The following is a 20,923-nucleotide window of genomic DNA, read 5'->3' on the forward strand; positions in this document are numbered from 1 at the left end:
CTCTCCACATCCTCTGTACAATTTACTCTTCCACTCAGTTTAGTGTCATCAGCAAATTTTGCTACGCTATACTGAGCCCCGTCTTCCAAATCATCAATTATATATGAAAAATTGTGTTCTGAATGATATAAAATAATCTAAGTGAACAATGCTGTCAGATGAAAATCAGCCATGTTTTACAAAGTTTGGTTTGGTGACAAAGTTGCATTGAATACAGTAATATAGAGACAAGACCATTGCTGGAAGTCTGGAGCAATGCAAAAAATGAAGGAATATCAAGTCACACAGCATCTGTGGAGAGAAATGGACAGTTGACATGTTGGACTGAGACTCTTGATTCTGAATTTTGTCCTCTTTTCAGCCCTGATGAAAGGCTGGGGGGGTGCAGGAGAGGGAACATGAGCTGGCAGTTGAGAGGAGGAAGATAGGTGGGGATGGGAATGATGTGAAAATCTTGGAGATGATGTCAATTAATTTCCATTTCTGCCCCTCCACCTACTGTGTCTTTGCCTCTCAACTGGAATTCGCATTCACCACCAGCTTGTGCTCCATACCCATCCTTTTTACTGGCTTCTGCCCTCTTTCCAAAGTGTGTCACATACTTAATTTTACTGAAACCACCAAAGGAGGAGACTTGAGAGGTGATCAAAAGTTTACTGCAAGAGGGACAACTTGAATATCTTAAATTTCTCCAGATCCCCCTCTTTAACAAAGGAATTGCAGAGCTTGGGCAAAGATACGATGTCACAAGATGGCAGTGTGCATGGTAGCATTGGCCACTCTGGCTGCAACCAATGGTGAAATTTCTGTTTATCTTTTCTGTGACTGAAAACACTGCTGATCATAAAGAACACTAAAATCTGTGAGTTTACCTCAGCCAGTGGAATGAGGAAAGTGTTATGTGGTTACAGATTAACACGGGGAGAGGTTTCTCAATCAGTGCACTCAGGCGCAAAAGCATGCCAGTATCAAAGCAAGACTTAAAAAAACAGAAACCCTGCAGGCCTGCACTTCTGTCAGTTCTACTTGCTAACATCTGATCGCTTGAAAATAAGCTGGATTACTCACATCTGCGTCTGGACTAGCTGGAGATGGAGGGACTGTTGCACACCCATCCTGATAGAAACATGGCTTCAAGACACCATTTCTGATTGCCATTCAGCCCGAAGGTTTAATCTCCTTGTGGGTGGACAGAAATGCTCTAACCTAGAGCAAGCCTCCTGGAGGATGTTTGTGTGTCCATATCAATAAGAATTGTTGGGTGAGTGCCTCAGTAGTAATGACCCACTGCTCACCACACATAGTTTTTAAATGGCCCTTCTACTTGCTGAGTGAGTTCAAGGGTAGTGAGATTATTGCTGTTAACATCTCTCCCCCACCCCTCACCTTCTGCTATTGCTGGGGAAGCTCCAGGAGCTCCACGGTGCATTCTGCAACCTCATAGCCACTCACCCCAATAGTGTCTTTGTTGTTGTTGGTGCCTTCAATCATGTCAGCTTAAAAACAGCCCTGCCTGCTAAAGTTCTACAGACATGTCAACCTCACAACCAGAAGTCGCATCGGGATGCTGACTTCCGATCGGGGGGACGGGATGACTCAAAATTCAACGAGAGCTAAGCTCTCCTGTACCATCAGGAAGGCAAGACATGAGTGTGCACAGAAAATCCACAAACACTTTGTGACACCAGGGGGACATGGTACATGTGGTGGGGTATATTAACTAACTGATTACAAGTACACCCTGCACATCAATGCCAGCAGCATCTCCCTTCCTGAGGGACTGAATGCTTTCTATGCCCATTTTGACCAATTGAATGGTGTGACAGGGTAAATCCACACAAAGCTGCAGGGCCAGACAACGTACCTGGTTAGGAGCTGAGGAACAGCGTAACCCAGCTAACAGAGGGTTTAACAGACATCTTTAGTATCTCTGATGCACTTCAAGGCAGTCGTCATCATTCCAGTGGCCAAGAGAGCAGCGGTAACGGACCTATATGATTACTGCTCAGCGGCACTGATGTCAGCAGTCATGAAATGCTTAACAAATAGTAGAAATTCCCATCTTCCAGCTACGTTGAACCCCTTCCAGTTCGCCTACTGTTCAAACCAGTTCACTGGTGCCCATCACTCCATCCAGTCCCACCTAGAAAGCAATGCCTCATAGGCCAGGTTTTTGTTCATCTTCTTCAGCTGAGCATTTAAGTCTGGTAGGTAAACTGTCCTCATTTGAACTCAACACCCCTCTCTGCAACTGGATCTTGGTCTTCTTGATGGAAAGACCCCAATCAATCCTAGTTGGCAGCAACACCTCAAGTATGGTAAAGCAAGTGAGCGATAATATCGAGGCCACACAACCTGAGTATCTTTTTAATTGAAAATGCTTGTGTTTAAAGCAGTGGTCTCCCAGCTTTGTATTGTTTTGACATTATAACTAGTGTTCATACATGGCACTAATCTGCATCTTTAAATGTGCCATCTGTCACAATAGATCAATGTGTGGTTTAAATGTGGATAGTTGTTGATGGGAATATGGTAGTGAGGGGGTTAGTGTGATGCTCTTACAGCTCAGGCGATCCGGATTTCAACTCTGTCTCCCTGTGGAAAGCAAGGGTTTTCTCTAGTTCCTCCGGTTTCCTCCCACAGCCCAAAGATTTACCAGGTAGGTTAATCGATCATTGCAAGTTGTCCCATGATTAAGTTAGTGTTAATCGAGTCTATTGGAGTTTGTTGAGGTGGCGTGGCTCATAGGAAAGGCCTACTCTGCACTGTATCACACAAAAGAAATGATCTTATTGGATAATAGGGCAGGCAGAAAGAGCCAAAATAGCACTTACTGTTTTTAAAACAGATCCTTAACTGAAGACCCCAGTTTAATATCAGAACAGATGGATGCCATCAGTGGCATATATTTGATACTGCACAGAATGGAATGCACTCTAAAGGGGGAAAATAGAAAGTTCAGAGATCCAAAGATGTACCATTTAGTGGGTTAATTGGTCCTGTGATTAGGCTAAGGTTAGATAGGTGGGCTGCTGAGCAGGGCAGCTCATTGGGCCAGAAGGGCCTGATCTGCGCTGTGTCTCTAAATTAATAAACAAGATCAAAAGCAATGAATACCTATTAAGACTTCCTATCCAATCATTTAATTCAGTGGAGTTGGTCAAGTCAGCAAAGGTAATATGTTCCATTTATTAATCTATTAAAAGTCTTGGGCAAGATATCACACAGTATATCAATGAATATTGGAATGTGGGACAAGTAGTACGATAACAGGGATTTAAATGTTTCCTATTTAGGAAGTGAAACATTGGGTCCTGTAGAGATCAGTATACCACTTTCCTTGAAATTTGCACCACTAATTTAGATTTTAGAATTGCACAAATTATCACTTAAATATGATCAAAGGAAATGAAGAATAAATGCATGTCATAACAAGAAGTAGTGATGTCAGTAAGACCACCTTTTTAAAAAAAAACAAACACAAAGAAAGCACTTGTACTTTTCTAAATCATCTCTCTAATTCTGTATTTGTCAAATCCACTGGGCCATACTTAAGAGTACAACTTATTCTATCTTTCACATTTAACAGCATATAGTAGCACTTAAAAGTATAGGGAATTGTTCATCACGACAATGCAGGGAATTTTGGGGTTATTCCTGTTTAAAAAGTTTGGAAAGCTTGAAATTTAGCTTTGGGAAAAGCAGTTCCAAGTTTGAACTGAAAATGTTAAGAAAAATTCTGGCAGATAATACGTTCACCTGTGGGGTGTAGCCAACTGGTAAGTGATCAATGCAGGCTTGTCAAAACAAAGGAATTTTAAAAAAATTTGTTTTACTCACTTCAACACTGAACTGTTCCCACAACCTATGGACTGGCGTTCAATGACTCATCGTGTCATGTTCTCAATATTTATTGCTGCTTTATTTCTATTAATACTTTTTTTTTCTTGCATTTGTAGTGTGTCTTTTGTACATTGATTCTTTGTCTGGCCAGTTGGGGGCTGTCTTTCATTGACTCTGTTGTGTTTCTTGTATTTACTGTGAAGAAAATGAACTCGGGGTGTGTATGGTGACATGTGTACTTAGATAATAAATTGTACTTTGGACTTAGCTGCTGCCAAAGGCAGTAGTTGGAAGAGAAATAAAGAAGCATGCAAAGGAAATTGAGATAAGTGAGGGAGAAGGTAATAAAAGTTTGCTGATATTTTGTAAAACGTAATTTTAAAGTTTGACCAGCTTTCTTGACCTGCTTGCCTGCCTGTGTGGGGGGGGGAACCTTCAGTTTTGTAGAATTTATCAAGCAGCAAACCATATATTTCTCAGAATTTCATAGAAATCTTGCATTCGGAGCATTTATATTGTATCAAACACATCATTCAATTCTGCTTTCCTGTGTCTCATACAGAGAAACTTGTTTTTTATAGTTAATATTCTGTCTTTCCCTTATTGCTGATACTATTATAATTCGGGCTTCTTACAGGGATATTATTTCATCCCTGAGCATGCTTTTAATTTAACTTTGGCTGTTTTCGATTGTTAACCTATGTGCAAAACTAAATATGAAATAAGGGCATGTATGAAATGACAGTTGAAACTGAAATAAGACAACAGTTACAAGCCATCTTTTCCTGTTTAATGCCATGCAGAGCATCATTCTAGAAACAGAAGTGCACAGCAGTGCCCTCATCTGGTGACAGTCATGCTGCACTGTTTAAACAAATATGAATTCTGATCAACCCCTTTCAATTTCAGACTGTATTTCCAGTTTTGCTAGTTAATTTAAAACACTATTTTGGAGCTGGTCTGACTAGATGCACGTTTCACAAATCTGATGTTAGTTGAACAGTAAAGAGCTTCTACCTTCTAGTAACAGTTTGAACTCGATTTATGCCAGATTTTTTCATAACCTGTTAAATTACAACCTAGGAGTTGTTTAAACAGAACAGAGTAGCTCTTTGGTCTTTATGATAAGGTGTACTTCAGGCCACATAAAGTCAAACATTAAACTAAAACTTCTCGTGATGTTTGGGGAAATTGCAATGAAGATATAATCTGAGTGCCAGAGTGATAGAGGGAATGTGCAATATTGACACTGTCAATAATTTATTTGCTGTTTAAAATTTAAACATTTATATAATTATTTTCTGAGTATTAACAATTACATTCATTTTGAAATTCTTCAGGTCATGCTCTACCAGATTTAACAGAGCAGTTCTCTCCCCCAAGTCTGGCTCCAGCAATCCTTGTGAAGTTAATAGAAGCTATTGAAAGAACCGGTAAGATGGCTAAACCAAACATAATTCAAGTTTCTGAAATAGAATTTTGGATTAAAACTAATAATAGAATTATGTTTGTTAAACGATTACCAAAATGAACACTTAGTCTGAACAAATGGCTTGTAACTACATTTTTGTAAGAAAATTACAAACAAAATAATAATTTGTAGTCAACTAAGATATTTCAATTTTTAATTGTCATTTTTAGTTAATAACATTAGCACTACAACTTCCAACTGATTTGCTGATTCATCAGATGGAAAATTTAATGAATGATGTTGAATGCGCGAGTTGCTGGCAACATTAATAAAAGCAGTAGTTTGAGGATAGTGCAACTTGCGGAAATGAAGGACCTATTCTACACTTGAAATTGGCTCCTTATCTGGTAATGTTAGTGATTTCTTATGATTTCTATAGTTATAACTGATAGGTTAACTTGTCACTTAGCCTTGCTGTTTCTAAATCTTCCAGTACGATTTGAACTTGAAGCTCACTTAATGCAAGCATTTGATTTGTTTCTTAGGTCTTGAGAGTGTCAACTTATATCGGACTTCTGGTTCATGTGGTGGTGCTGAATTAAAGCAGTTGTTGGATTATGGTAAGTGTGCACTGGATTTGGCTCCTTTTCTAGTTGTAATACTTAAGTCATGATGTAAATGTATACACAGCATTCCTTTAGCGTTTATATTACTACTTACATGCATCACCAGTTAAATGGTCTCTTGATCTCTCTTGCTACTCTTCCTTCCTGAACTTCCCTCTTTCTTTCCCCCACTCCCCTCCCATCAACACCTATTACAAAACAAAACTGATGAAGCATTGTATTTTCTCACTTTTCAAAAAAGAGTTGGGGGAGGAGTGGAAGAGAATATAGTTTATGGCTAAAACTTTACAACTTCTACTTTTCACTAAAACAATTTTTTAAATCATGTAGATTTGGATAGCCTTCATGTAGCCTTGGCGTGAAGCTCCTGAGAGAAACAACTAATCTGGGTAGTCATAGGTTCGGCTTTTCCATACAAAATTACTTTTATATATTCTTTTGATTACCACTAGGGGGCTGCTTAGTACTGTTTCAAATTGACCGTATTGCAGAAATAATTTCAGAATCAGGTTTATTTTCACTGTCTTTTGTGGAATTTGGTGTTTTACAGCAGCAGTAACAGTGAAAATACATTATTACCAAGGGACACATGCTGTCAGTTCATTTTTCTAAAATAAATTTATTTCATTAATCATTGAGATTACAGTTGTTGCTGTCAATTCTACCTTTGCATATTATTTTAATTATATCCAGTTTTGTGTTGATTTACACAATAAGCACATTTAGAATTAAAAGGCAAATCTTGTAAAGAACTGATGTTTTAATAACATTCAAAAACTGATAAAAATTGCACAGGAATTCTTTCTGTCTATTCTAATAAATATCAGAATTGGGCTTATTTTCACTGACAGGTCGTGAAATTCATTTTGCAGCTACAATACAGTACAATATTTACTATTCACATAAACTTTACATCACAGGTACCAGCTACATTTAGAATTTCACATTTGAGACCAGTTTTATCTAGACATTGAACAAAGGCAGATTAGTTGACCACTAACTTGTTTTCTCCTGTATGCCAGGATACACTTCAGTGGAATGAAACCCATGTCTTTTTTTTTCTCTCTCCTGCTGAAGAGTAAGGCAGTATTTGTATCCATTGGTACTACTCTAGTTGTGAATGAGAATGGACTACAGATTGAACTTTGGCTCCTCCTGATTAATAAAACACACCAGCACTATTCAATCCTACCTCTGGGGTGTCCTCAAATGGCTATTTATGGAAGTTTGTTTTTTTTTAATGCTGAAAAGCTGCCTTGCACTTGGGCTTATCTGAAAACGTATCCCATAACAATGCCTCTGCTTTTTGTAAACAGAATTTGCCATGCATATAAATCTGTGCTTTCCCTACAAAGTTAAGAGTTCAGTGAAACTCACAACAACCGATTTGTTTTGAAAATAGTTCTGTGTAGTTATATGTATTTCTCTATGGTAGATGTAGCTTCAGTGGACGTTGAACAGTTTGATCTGCAGTCGCTAACTGAGGCATTAAAGCAATATCTTCAGGAATTACCAAGCCCTGTCATTCCAACATCCATCTACAGTGATATGGTTTATATAGCTCAAGGTAAGAAAGAAAAAACTTGAATTTATAATGAAGTTTTCTGTTTTAAAACAAACATCTCGGGCATTGAAATCGAAAGGGAAAGCCTATTTAAATAAATACGTTAATTCTAAAAATCATTCAGGAATTGAAGGTTGCCATGTTGGGGTGGGATAAATATATATCATTTATATATTGATACTTGTTTGCCAAATGTTCAGGAGTAAATTTTGCACTTGACTATCAAAGATGATTTAAAGATTTCAACAGATTTCCAAGGGCAAGCAAAAGATCAAGGTAGCTGGAGGATAGATTTAGCTTTTTGAAAAGTTCAGTGACTTATTTTTCTTATCTACTTTATGTCCCCAACCTCACTCTTTTTGCCCTGGTCTTATTCTTTGGCAGGTCACTTGTACCTTTGCTTTGATTGTTAACTTCAAATCTGTTTGTGCATGTTGGCAAAATGAAAAGAGCCATAGAAAACTACAGCAGGGGAACAGGCCCTTTGGCCTATCTCCATGCCAAACTATTAATGTTTTCATTCATTTTATATCTATTTGGTGGCTTAACTTAAGTCAGAATTTGATTTTTAGTTTATTCAGCACAAACTAGAATAAATAAAAAATTATTTGACTGTAAGTTGTCCATGAATTACTTGAGCAGCACCTGGATAAAGATGTGAACATCTAACATGATCTTGATCTGGTACATAGTTCTCAGACACTTAAACCACCACATGTACCCTGTGGTATATGAAGTTGGGGTGTGGTTATGTAACAAATATAAAAATGAGGGGCATGATGTTCTGTACAATCGGTAGTGCTGGTTAGTCTGCAGTGTGTGACTAACGTCAGTGCACAATGCAATGAAAGGATGTGGTTTATCCTATCTGTTCTATCTATCAATTGTCCAATCATTTGCATTAGAGAAATAGCAGACCTATAGTACAGCACATACTAAGTACTTGTGGTCTGTGTCTCAATGCATGCAGTTTTCCATTAGTTGCCCGCAGTACCTTAAAGTTTCTCTTTTAAAACAGGCGTGGATTACTAACTGTCATTATTAATCTGTTTCCTTGAATTTGGATGTAATGTATTTTGATAATGTATGCAGTATGTTCGTAGATCTTTTGCCTGGTTATGGACAGCCATGATACCTAACTTTTTTAACTACAGAAGTACTCAATACAGAGGAGTGTGCACAGTTGCTGAGGAGAGCTATCCGATCCCATAATGTGCCTCAGCAGTATTGGCTTACTCTTCATTATTTGATCAAGCACTTCTGCAAACTTTGTCAAAGTTCTGGGAAGAACAACCTAACTGCACGAGTCTTGGCAGAAATTTTCAGTCCTCTGCTTTTTAGACAACAAGCAGCAAGGTATGTTTGCTACTAGGAAGTGAGTTTCTGAAGTATTTGAGAAACATCACAAGACATTACAACATTTTGCTGGTTAGATATTTAATAGTTTTTTTTTAACTGTTTAAGATTAAATTTACTGTTGTAATATTTTAAACATGTCTTGCTTTCCACGGTTTGAGATTTTGAACTTTTTTTTAAAAATCTTATCTAGTTCGGATATAAATCCTGAATATCTCACGAAAATTATAGAAGTACTTATAGCCAGTGAATGCCACGAAACCCAGACTGCACAAGCGCCAGCACCAGGTAAGATTCAATGTGATTACTTGTTGCTCAGGATTTGATGTCAAACCTGAATATTTAAAACGTATGGTTTATGTTAAGTGAAAAGTTGTTCTGACTCTAGCTCATTTAGTTTGTATTATGAATGAAGAACTAATCTAGTTCTACACTATTCATTTCAGAAAAAAAATTAATGCATATCTTGTATTTCTAAGTTTGTTCCATTAATGTCTATTTTAGTTTATTCTCATTTAATAAGATGACTTGGTATAGCTTTCCCTCTCTCCCCCTCCACCCTCAAATTCTGTTATTTGAAATTATTCTACAAGATTGACCTGGCACTGGATAATTTTGTTTTGTTGTACAGAAAAGCCATTTATTTTTCTGTCTTACGTTGATCGCTGTGAAGAACTAACTTTGAGTTTTTTTATAGTAGATCTCATTTTTAATGTTTTTAAGTAATGAATTGAATGTGAAGCTAGTCAGCAAGAATGCCAGTGATCCACCTGAAGAATCAGCTTCCTTACATTTGGTTTCTTTCTTTCCCTTTAGCCACTTGAGCTTGCATATTAAACATTAAAAATCAAAATTCCATGCAACTTTTTAGTAAATCAATTGCATGAAAAATAAGGTGTTCTTAAATACCCATTTCATGATACAAAACTAATACTTTGTATTATCTATGTTCTTGTGTAAATCTCATTATTTTACTATCAATATAATTTCAGTCAAAACCAGCAATCTGAATAAGATGGGGAAATGATTTAACGTCCTTTCCCTGATTGAGAAGAGTGTCCTAAGTAACTACTTGTTCTGTAGAACTTCAAATATGTTGCATAGACTGTTCTAGCAGGCCGAATCATTTGTTCCTCCCGCCTATGTGTTTTTGGTGGGCTGAAGGAGAAGTAATTTGACCTGTGCTCAGATTTTAATGAATATAAAATTTTGAATTTTAATTTAAAATTATATATATTATACAGCATGGTTAAGTCTTATAACAGGGTTGGGCAACCTTAAGCACAAATGACTTTCTAGCATGCATTATTCATTAATTTGAGGCAGTACATAACTAGATGTATTTAAATGGATAATTCTCATATTTCAAGTTTTTTATGGCGTTTATCTGGCCCGCTGTCCGCTCATTAATACGCAGTCTGGCCCACAGAGGCAAACAGATTGCCGACCCCTGTCTTAAAATTTAACCTGTTTTTAATGACTCTTCAATGAGGGTGCTGGATGGTGGCAGCTATGAATAGTTATCCTGCTTTGTCAATCAGATATAGGAGTGGTGAAAAGTAGCCCATATGGTTAAGCCTTAAAGACTCACGTGTATTCTCAGCAGTGACCAGTACATTGAAATGATTGTAATTTGTGTGTCAGTTACTGGATACATGAATGTCCATACTAAATAATTTCTAAATGAATATTTGCATAATTTTTATCTGTAGTTATCTTTAAGCCAGTAGTTAAGTAAAAAAATCAAGCATTTGTTAGAACATTAGTGAAAAGAGTTTTTTTGCCAATTTTCTTCTTGGCCTTAACCATTATAGAAGTCTCCCATAAATGGAATATTTTATTTATTTAACACCTGAAGAGGACTCAAAAGCAAATTTATAACATTCTTGGGATCCCGATGAGTTATCCATAGTCTGTTTAAAATGTGGCTTACCATTGAGCTAGTATCAGAATACAATAGATGTGGAATTACTTTCTCAATGATTTGTTACAGTCATATATTTAGTGCTGTCAGTTACAATTCCATAAATATTTGAAGTCAAAATATTCTATTCTTTATCTCCTTCCTTCTGTTCTATAAACCTTAAGCACAAGGAACAAAGCCTCATCTAAGTCCATAATGTTCTTGACTTGAAATGGCTTCAAATTTCTAATTTCAATTTACAAAATTCCTTTTCCATTCCTTTTGGTCATCTTGCATAATTGTGCATTCACACCAACTCTGGACTTGGTTGCCATACACTATCATCTCTTTTGTGTTTTTATTTTTCCCCAGTTCTTATCCTCATCAGTCAAAAATATTAGCTCCAATTTTCTTTGTGCAGCGGCTGTCGACTTGCTACTTGCAGCTTTTTCTGTTTGTATTTCAAACTAACTTAATGTTGCAACACCAAAATGAAAGCACAAAATGCAGGTTAGGTAGCAAAAGCTAAACTCTTCCAGCTCTACAAACCTGTAAGATATTCGCAGTGCTCAAATTCTGGTCATTTATGAATTTAATCGCTCCTCCTTTGGCAACCATGTCAAGGACTGTCAGTTTTGGAAATCTTCTGTCCTCGTCTTCTCCCTGCTCCTTTCTGTCCTTTTCAAAACGGTTTTTTATCCAAACTCTTGGTCATCAGAATAGTTATATTCATGTGTGAAGGGCCCTCCAGTTTTGTTCCTAAAGTCACCTTGTAAGTAGAAATGGTTGCCTCTCATGTCACTGAGGTTAGTTTGTTTATACCCAGCAATCCAGGAAGTCCAAAGTTCAACAACTGTTTTGTACTAACTTAACTAGTCTCTATAAAATCACAGAACAGTAATTTAGGGAAAGAGATTTTTAGCTCCAGATTGCCGTGCTGCCAAACTTTCTGGGAAATGAATATGTTTGAAGTTTACTCATCACTTTGAACAAAACTGTCTCTGGGCATTGCTTGATTCTATTCTGTAACCCATGCTTCTTCCTTCCTTTTGGACGTTATTCCTTTCTTTGGGTTATCAAGAAAATGAACGTGCTTTTGAGTCTAAGGAAAATTGAAGTGATATTTGTGAAATTTTATATTACACCCCCTCCCATTAATCATGTCCTCACCGTGAAATTTAGCTGCATTATTTAAAATTCATATTTTAATAATGTTAAGTGAAATAAATGATGGTCATTTTTAGACACAACAACTACCTATACATCCACAGTGGTGTATATGATGGATGAGTCACTGCTGGGCATCATATTGTTTGAAGGTGTTAGTTTGAGGCATCCACAGAAAGTATGCTGAGTAGCCAGATTATGTCCATTAGTGTCCAAATCTGATTTGTTGCCAAAGCTGCCATTTTGAAGCTTAGTGCTTCAATGAATATGCACTAATGCACTTTATCGAACAGCCACTGAGCCAAAAGGTCTCCAGTCTACATCACCCCCACTCCAAACAGCGTTATTTAAAAGTTCATGAATTTTTTACAGCTTAGTTGATTTATTTCTTCAATGCTACACTTCTGCATGTGTTTTGTGGTTTTGCAAGGTGGTTTAAATTGCAATTGAATACAAGCAGTAATGTAGCTGTAGTAAGTCTACATTTTATTGTTGCCACTAGCTGACTAGTAAAAACTTCGGCATCTGGCATCTTTCAGCTAGTGAGAAATATTTGTATCTTTTGATTTCACCATTCACTTCCACACAAGGAATATTGTTGGTTTTCTTTTTTTTAAAAAAAAGTCAACTGTTGTGTTGTCAGAGACCAACAGAGTTAGAGAAAAGTACACTGGCTTTGCAAGAATGAGTCTTTCCCCATGCAACAGTGTGCAGTTGACTGTAAATAATTTTCATGTGCTCAAGTGAAAGCAGTACTAATGTTGAAACCAAATAAAATCCACGGACTTTAATGTGCAATTGGTACAAGATCATAGATAATGAATCATGCTGCATACCACCTTCCTGGCTTCAGTCGTAATGGGAACCATAACAAATGATTCTTGGGCAGCTTGCATACAGTGAAAGCACTGCTGCTTCACAAAATGTGATGGAGCTTTGCTCTGATAGGGTACTTTGTCAGTTTTTATTAAGCTTTATCTGCTGTTTGCTCAGAGCTTTGTTGCTCTGAGAAAATTAGGTATGTGGTTAAACCAGCTGAGAAGTAGGAGGAAGTACAACCTAGACATCTCTTTCCTGTCTGTGCAGTACAATTCCACTACCTGGGATCTCAGTTCCCCATTGACAGTCACATGCTTTGCCTTCCTTTCTGTCACGGTCCTTAATGCTGCCTGCTTGGCCACCAAGTTAAGTTTCTACAAATCATAGGATGTTCAATATGAATTCTCTTTTTTGCCTGCTCTAAATTAACCTTGCTGGGTAGAGCTTAGCTAGTGAAAGACAGGCTATTGACTCTTCTGGGGCAGACTGGTAGCTTAGCTGTTTGAGCTCCCGAGCAGGTCTAGAGACCTGGTTATGGACTCCACCAGCTCAGCATGGGTAGCAGCAATCCAGGTGGACTATCTACTAATCAGCAAAATAGAGACCAGTAGAGTAGCAAGGGTGGTAGGGTAAATGCTGGCCGGAGAGAATGTAGCTGGTTCATACTCCCGTGTAAACATCATAGCAACAAATTAAAATAACCTTTTGAAAGACTGGTTTGCCTTGAGAAATTGCAAGATACTTTGCATTCTGATCTTCCATCTTAATGGCATTAACTGGTGTTTGTTGTTAGAGTTGCAGCAAGGTAACAGATTCTTCTGGCCCAATTACACCCATGTAACTAATTAACCTACAGTTTGTGTTTGGAATTTAGGAGGAAACTAGCATTTGGAAGAAACCTCCACAGTAATGAGGACAACACACTACAGACTACTTAAAGCAGTGGAATTGAACCTGGGTCACTGTCTCTGTAATAGCGTTGGACTAACTTCTATACTCAGTGCTGCCCTGATTTTGAATGTTTGTTCTCTCAGCTTTTTGTTTGCTGTATTCTTTGGGAGCTGCGACTTAAAGCAATGCATTCAATTTGTTTCACAAGTTATGAAACTGTTAGCTCCCGCAAGCTGTGCTCCAAGCTCAGTGTAAAACCCTATACCAAATTTGTATTCGACTTGTTTCAATGATTTCTGTACTCTGATTTCTTCAGGCCATCCCAATGTAACAAGTGTTGAATTTTGTACGTTGAGCCTTTTCACTTAGCATCTTATTGAAGTATCCGAGCCTGCTGGGCAGGGTGTGCACAATTGTGACCTTTAAGAGTTTGGTATTTGCATTCTTTACCATTGCCCTGCCCACAATGAGCCACTAATATCTACTGTCTGAACCTCTTGTAGGTTTCACCTTTATATTACAACTACAGGAAAAGCAATGCAGATTAGTAAGCTGGAGGCCAGCAACTGAAGTCAAGCATCTGTCTTTGTGAAATTTTTTTGCGTTAACTGGCGGATACCTCAAGATCGAGGCATATGACTAGAAGTTGTGACTGGAAAAGTTTGTGGTGGAGAAAGAGGAAGGATTGCTCAGAAGTATGCTTGAGTGAGAAAGGGGATTCTGTATCACTGTAACACTCATCTTTGATATTTCTAGAGCAAACCCAAGGAAATCTGCAGATGCTGGAAGTTCAAACAACGCACACAAAATGCTGGTGGAACACAGCAGGCCAGGCAGCATCTAAAAGGAGAAGCACACGTCAGGACGAAGGGTTTGGCCCAAAACATCGACTGTGCTTCTCCTTATAGATGCTGCCTGGCCTGCTGTGTTCCACCAGCATTTTGTGTGTGTTGTTTGATATTCCTAACCTTGTTGAAGGCTGTGGTCCAATGGAAGCCAGTGGTATCCCTTGCATGTTATTTGCCCTGCATGAGAAGGGGAATTGAGTTGGTGAGTGGCATGCAGTATTTGAGTCATGTGGTTGTCTTGGCACTGACACGGTAAATGCATTGAGATGTTAGGAGTAGTGCTAAGTTTGAAGATGAATGTCTGAGATTACTGGGAGGAAAAAAGGTAGAATGATATGATGCAATGCTTTGGACAGTACAAGTAAGCTTTGAGCAATAGAAGCCTCTAAAATGACCCCTCCCACTAATTAAGAATCTGTAAACAATATTTAAACAAAAAACTGCCTACCATTGTATCTAATACCTCAAGCCTTTCTAAAATTAGGAAATGTCCAAACTTAGTTCAGAGTTCATTATAACTTCATTAGTCGCATTGTCTGTTGGAATTTGAAGTTATGGGGCTGGGTATTTTGAAGAACCTTTGGTCTGGAGAGGAGTTAAATTCCCCAGGTGTCATGATGGGATCTGAAGTAAAAGTGATTAAATCTAAAATGATTAGTGAAGCTTGTGCTACTGTAAAAACACAAATGCACACACTTTACTACTCTCTATCAGTTACACAAGTCTGCTATCCTTATCCAGTCTGATCTATATTTGACTACTAACATGTTAATGTGGTTGACTCTTAAACTATATCGAGGGGAACTATGAATGCATAATAAATTCCATCCTTCCCAGCGTACTGCAAATGAATAAATCATAGAGTGAATTTGGTGGTTGAATGACAAATGATCAAGCACTTTTCATGTATGGATTGTGAAAGTTACTGCTAAGCCAGCATTTTTTTTTATATAGTCTACCTCCAATTATTCCTGAGAAGCTAGTGGTCTTAAACCTGTACACCTTGGTGCCAAATTAAATTCCTTGGTTCATTGGGAGGCAGTTTCAGCTATTTAACCTAGCAGTTGTGTGGGCATGGTTTCCATATGTCTGCCATTCTCCTCTTCATAGGTGGTAGAGTGTGTGAGTTGAAGTGTGTTGAATAGAGGTTTTAGTTTTTGCAGTATGTCTTGTAAATGGTACAGATGGTAGACATGGTAAACTGGAAGGAGTGGATAATTAAGTTTGGGTATCAGTTGGTTAGAGTACAATATCATGGATGATAATCTTTTTATGTTATTAGGAGTTGGACTTGAACAGATAAGAGTAAAGTATTCTTTCAAAAGCTACATCTTTTATAGATTTTTTTAAAAAATTGAGATGGGTCATTTATACACCCAGCCTTTGATCTGCTCTTGCAGCCCCAATATTGGTTGTTCAGTTAAGCATCTCATCATTAATGATTGCAAGATATTGATGATTCATTCTGTCAAGCATAATATCAAAAGGTGGTTGTTTGATTCTCTGATATAGATTGCCCAATGCTTGTGCACCATGGATGTAATTTGCCACTTGTCAGAGCAACCTTAAATGTTTCTAAGGTCCTGATGTGTAGGAATATGAACTTTCACTGGCTAAGGAGCTGTACTTGTAATAGAACAAAGTGTGCCAGTCACCAAACATGACATTTCGGATATTATGAAGGAATGATACTGAAAGGTCTGATGATGATTGGGACTGAAACTCGTGCAACTTATTCTGGAGCTGAGAGATCCATATGATCACTGTCTTCCTTCGTACAATGCAAGGCAGCAGCTACTGAGGAGATTACCCCAATTTATCATCAAATTCAGTTTTAAGAGCTTTAATGTTACGAAGGGGTGGGAGGAGAAAGGATCAGGATATGACATAAAAGATATGCCCTCAATTTGCCCTTGGACAGAATTGGCTGCCTTTCTATGTTTGGACCAAAAATAGAGTAAGGTCCCAAGTTGAGGACCTGGTGAAAAACAAAGCATCGTTTAGCATTTTCTTGGGAAGTGCTTTGTGAAAGCATGGTTTACATCCCATTCCAGTGTTTTGAAGATGGTTAAAAGAGGAGCAAAAAATAGTCAAAATTGGTTTGGAGTGTGGACAGGATGTGACACTAAAGTAACTTGACTAGCAGCTGCTTCTTGAACAAAGTTATTAGAGCAACAGTGTTGCTTGAACTTTCAACTTGCGCTCTATGGGCTCATGTTAATTTTTATGTGAATAAAATTGACTAAAGACAAGTTACTGTGACAGAATTGAGGAAGGCCTGTAAAATAGGTCATTCTTTCAGCACATGTGTTAGATGGTTGTCTTGTTGCTGTTATGGTGGGCCTCACATCCTTAAGAATACAAATGTCTTTAGTGTTGCTGCTTTTGATTTGGCCATTCCCATTCATACTCAAATGTGACAAGTCTAAATTGGCTTCTAGCTATAAGCAAGTTGAGAAGATTTTTGCAGAATAAAGTTGTCCTTTAAGTACATCTCGCTGGTTTGGAAGGTTAATTTCCTAGAGCAGTTCAGCTTCTGGAGAGTATTCCTCAAGTCTGTGAGCTGTGTTTCCTGCCACGTGGCCACTTCTATTGAAATACACTGTGGACTGAAATATGAGCTATCTAAAGTAATGCAGTTTTGTTTTGCACCTGTAGTCTGACCTGAGGGGATTGATAGATTCAAAGTTAGATTGCTTGAGGAAGAAAGAGGCTTGAGGAAGGCTTTGGTATTTTTGCTGAACCAGCTTAGCTGCTTCCTGCATGTAGCTGCTTGAGGTACTTTGCTTTCCTGCAGGGACTGTTTTTAAAGTTTTTTTTAGTGTTTCTGAAATAGGCTTTGGTATTTTATGCATTGGAAATACCACTTGAAAATAAAATTCTTACTAATGAGAGCTTGCTAACTTGCTGTCTTTCTCCTTCCCACCATCTAAACCAACCCCCTCCAAGCATGCACACAAGATAGAAATCCCAAACTCAGCAAATATTTGAGCTAACCTGGGTTAATGTTTAATGCAAGATCTTTATCATTAGTTAAATACAGACCACTGGCTGTGCTGGAAGTACAGAACTTGGGTTCATTTTTTAATAATTAACTTTGTGCTCTGCAGAGGTACCTGCACTGTCATTGCAAAGAGTTCATACGTTAAGTTGCATGCATTTCTGGAGTGATTAACTGCAAGATGCCATGAAATCACTTGGGAAAGTCAGAAGCCAATTGACTTTGTTCTACATTCGTTTGTCCAGAATGTTGTAGAAGAACCTGTCTGAAAATAGTTCATTAAAAAACACATTAGTGGTAATGCATCATAAAATGTTAGTTTATCTATGAATGCATTCTTGTAAACTCTCTGATCTTGTTTCTTCCCCCTTACAAATCGTAGTGTGTTTTTTAAGTTATATTTGCCTTACCCAGCTCAGCCACATTGTTCATGGTACTTGGCATAGTTTTGTTTAGGGCTTCCTAACTTTTTTTATGCCATGGATCCCTACCATAATGGGGGTGCTGGAACCCCTGGCTTATTTGAATGCGGTTTATGCTATGTAGAGGCAGTGAAAAATCACCTGTCAGTTGTACCTGTACTAGTTTAGCATTTAGGTGCAGGAAGATAGACTGGTTTGAGTTGAGCGTTAACTTGATTGTACAAGTTGTCCGCATCAAAGGCCTAGGCTCTTTGGTAAAGCCCTGAAGGTTTAATTTTTCCTGTCTTGGTGTCATAAACTAAATTAAATCTTTTTCCACTAGTAATATCAATAACTTTGAATTTAATCAGTGTGTTTTTCTGCAGTGTTATGATTTATTTTAATGGTACCTTTTTAATGTTAATTATTTAAATAAAGTGAACTTTTTAAAATAATTTGTGCTGATAATCAGGAAAGCAGCAGGTGCTTCCATGATGGGTTTTATGTTAACACTTGTTCAGTATTGGATTTTGTTCAAAATAAAATCTTGTTGCAGTCTTCCTCCAGCAGACAAAATAGCAGTAAAAAAAAAATCAAAAATTATAAATTTGTAAAGTACTCTTCATAAATGGTTTATTAAAAGCTTGTATCGTTGCTTTTTTGGATTTTGAATAGGTTCTTGATTGTATCTAGTTGAGTTTTTGGCTGATACTGTGATTTTAATTACCAAATGGCACTGTTGTAGTGAAGTCAGCTTTTGAGTGGCATTAAATACTTCACTTTGATTTAGATCTACTTTGATCTTGTAATCTTGCTAGGAGAAAGTAAATGCTTCATCCCAAATGCCAAAGTATTTCAAAGCGAAGCTCTTATATATGTAGGCACATATGTGCGGAGTTTTGTCCTGTGTATGTGTTATTCCTGTTGGACTTTGCACTACTACCACTACCCTTGCCTATACCATTGTTTGTTCAGGTCAATTGATGTATATATATTTTTTTTTAAGCTGTTAGTTCATTTAACTAGAATTAATATTTTGTTAATGTTTTAATGAATTTATAGGTATTTTGAAATGTGTGGTAATTTAGTTCACCTTCAACTTGGTGTTCCAGGGTTAAAATATGTTTAAAAAAGTGTAAGTCCTAACACTTCTTGAAATGAACTAGCTCTGTCTACTGCCAAATGCATTGAGGAGCCTACGTGCTGCAGTTAAGGTTTTGTCAGCCTGCCAAAAGTGGGATGTACCAAATTGGAGCCCTTAAATGTGAAAGGGAATTTTTAGTGCTAATATAATCTGCTGGATTTTGATTTGTCTGCTAGGTCTGTTTAAATGTAATTTTTCCATTTACTGAATTTTGGAATAGAAATAAAATGATACTGAAATGCACTGCATATAGGAAATGAGCAGGAGTGGTCTGGTGACATTATCTTGATTGGATTGGCTGTGCTGTATGATGTAAGAGGTTACAGTGCAGCCCTTCATAGGTTTTAAAATGAATTCCAAGACACCATTATAAAAAGACTGCATTTGTTCTTATGATTGACCCTGAACAGCAGTGCTTGAATCTTATTGTACAATACTGTTTGGAATATGGAAGAACTAGAATTAGACTACCATAGAACAGAACTTCACTGTGCTACAGATTTGATGTTTTACATAGAAATGGATCCACCAGGTAAAGCTGCAATAAAACCAAGCCAGATTTGGTTTTAATGTATATATGTGCAATCTTTCCGTATTAGAAACATGTATGTTATCCTTTTTAAATGTGAGCAATGCGGGATTTGGAAATGTTTTAATTTTTCGGGAGAACATGACTTGGTTACTGTGAATGAGGAAGATAACCCACAACCCCTATTTTCCCCCATTCCCCTCTCCCACCCCCAGCCTCTTTGTACTGGACCCTTAACTTCAGAGCTACATGGGGATACTTTACTTATTCTTGTAATTCTATATAATGATAGACTAAAACTAGCTATATTTATTCTTACAATAATACTGGTCAAAAGAAATTTTCCAAAACTGTTTCATCTTGCTGCAAGGTTGATAACTAAGCTGATGTTTAGCAAAATGCATTGCAGTTTATTTTTCTTGGAATTACTAAAGAGTGCATTTAGTTTAAAAAAAAAACTATTCCGAGGTAAGTGATTACCTAATAATGACTGCAAGGAAGCCCCTGAAACTGCACTGAGAAATTAAACTAGTATTTGATAAGCGTCGTAGCAATTTTTTTTTTAATTGAGACCAGTGCAGGATTTGTTTGACATTTGAAATGATGTGCAATGTTAAATTCTAGTTTCATGATACAAGGGCTGAATTTTAAGAGGAAAGTTGCGCATTCCAGGGTTGTTCGTGCTGGAGAATACCTACATTTCAGCAGCCAAACTGATGAAATGCTGCTTCGCTTTAAACTCTTAACATTGACCAAATATTACAAGGCTGATTTTTCTGCTTTTAATTTTAATTTGTATATAGTTCTAATTAATCAGTGCAGAATATTATTGCTAAATTCTAAATTTTACAGAATATTTTTAGAGATTAAGAATAATATGCAGTTTTAATCAGTAAGCTTGTTAAATTGTGTTAAAAGGGGGAAATATCTCTTAAGCAAGAATATTTTTATAGAATAATTTAAGTTAGCTAAAAGGCATAGGTTTTTAATTTGCATTTTAGATACTTGTATTATATAATAGTAGCTGGTTCATTTTCTTTCTGTGACATAATGTGCAACTCAAAACTATAAAGAGCCTGACTGTATTTAGTTCCTGTATATTAATGACTGATCTTTGACGGTTTAATATCCACTGGAGCTGAAAAAAATTCTGCAGTATTGTTTTTATTGGCTGTAGAATTTGTTTCTGTATGGTTCATTTAAAAGCTTTGGAGCAGGGTTTCAGTCAGTATCTTAACTCTTTCAAAGCCATACCTCCCTGCTTCCATTCTCCCATTCCTCCTCTTACACATCCTCTTTCTCCCCCCCCCCCCCATATTAAAACAATTGAAGGGCTTAAGTGGATCTGGAATAGAGTTTAGATACTTTTTGGAAAGCAAAGATTTGATAGAATATTTGAAATTTTTAAGCAGAATATGCC

The 20,923-nt window shown here is 37.2% G+C and overlaps 1 protein-coding gene across 2 annotated transcripts in view; it reads left to right on the plus strand.

Moving 5' to 3' along the window:
- Positions 1–20,923, plus strand: part of pik3r1 (phosphoinositide-3-kinase, regulatory subunit 1 (alpha)) — a 72,052-nt gene that overhangs the window by 40,742 nt on the left and 10,387 nt on the right. Inside the window, exons 3-7 of one of the 2 annotated variants that reach the window (XM_059974445.1) lie at positions 5,184–5,276; positions 5,800–5,874; positions 7,316–7,447; positions 8,599–8,800; positions 8,994–9,088. In XM_059974445.1, coding sequence (XP_059830428.1) covers positions 5,184–5,276; positions 5,800–5,874; positions 7,316–7,447; positions 8,599–8,800; positions 8,994–9,088 — 597 coding nt within the window. Of the gene's footprint in view, positions 1–5,183; positions 5,277–5,799; positions 5,875–7,315; positions 7,448–8,598; positions 8,801–8,993; positions 9,089–18,943; positions 19,507–20,923 lie in introns of those variants that run through there. The other variant, XM_059974446.1, reaches the window with a different exon arrangement.

Source organism: Hypanus sabinus, chromosome 7, assembly GCF_030144855.1.
Source record: "Hypanus sabinus isolate sHypSab1 chromosome 7, sHypSab1.hap1, whole genome shotgun sequence".
Lineage (NCBI taxonomy): Eukaryota > Metazoa > Chordata > Chondrichthyes > Myliobatiformes > Dasyatidae > Hypanus > Hypanus sabinus.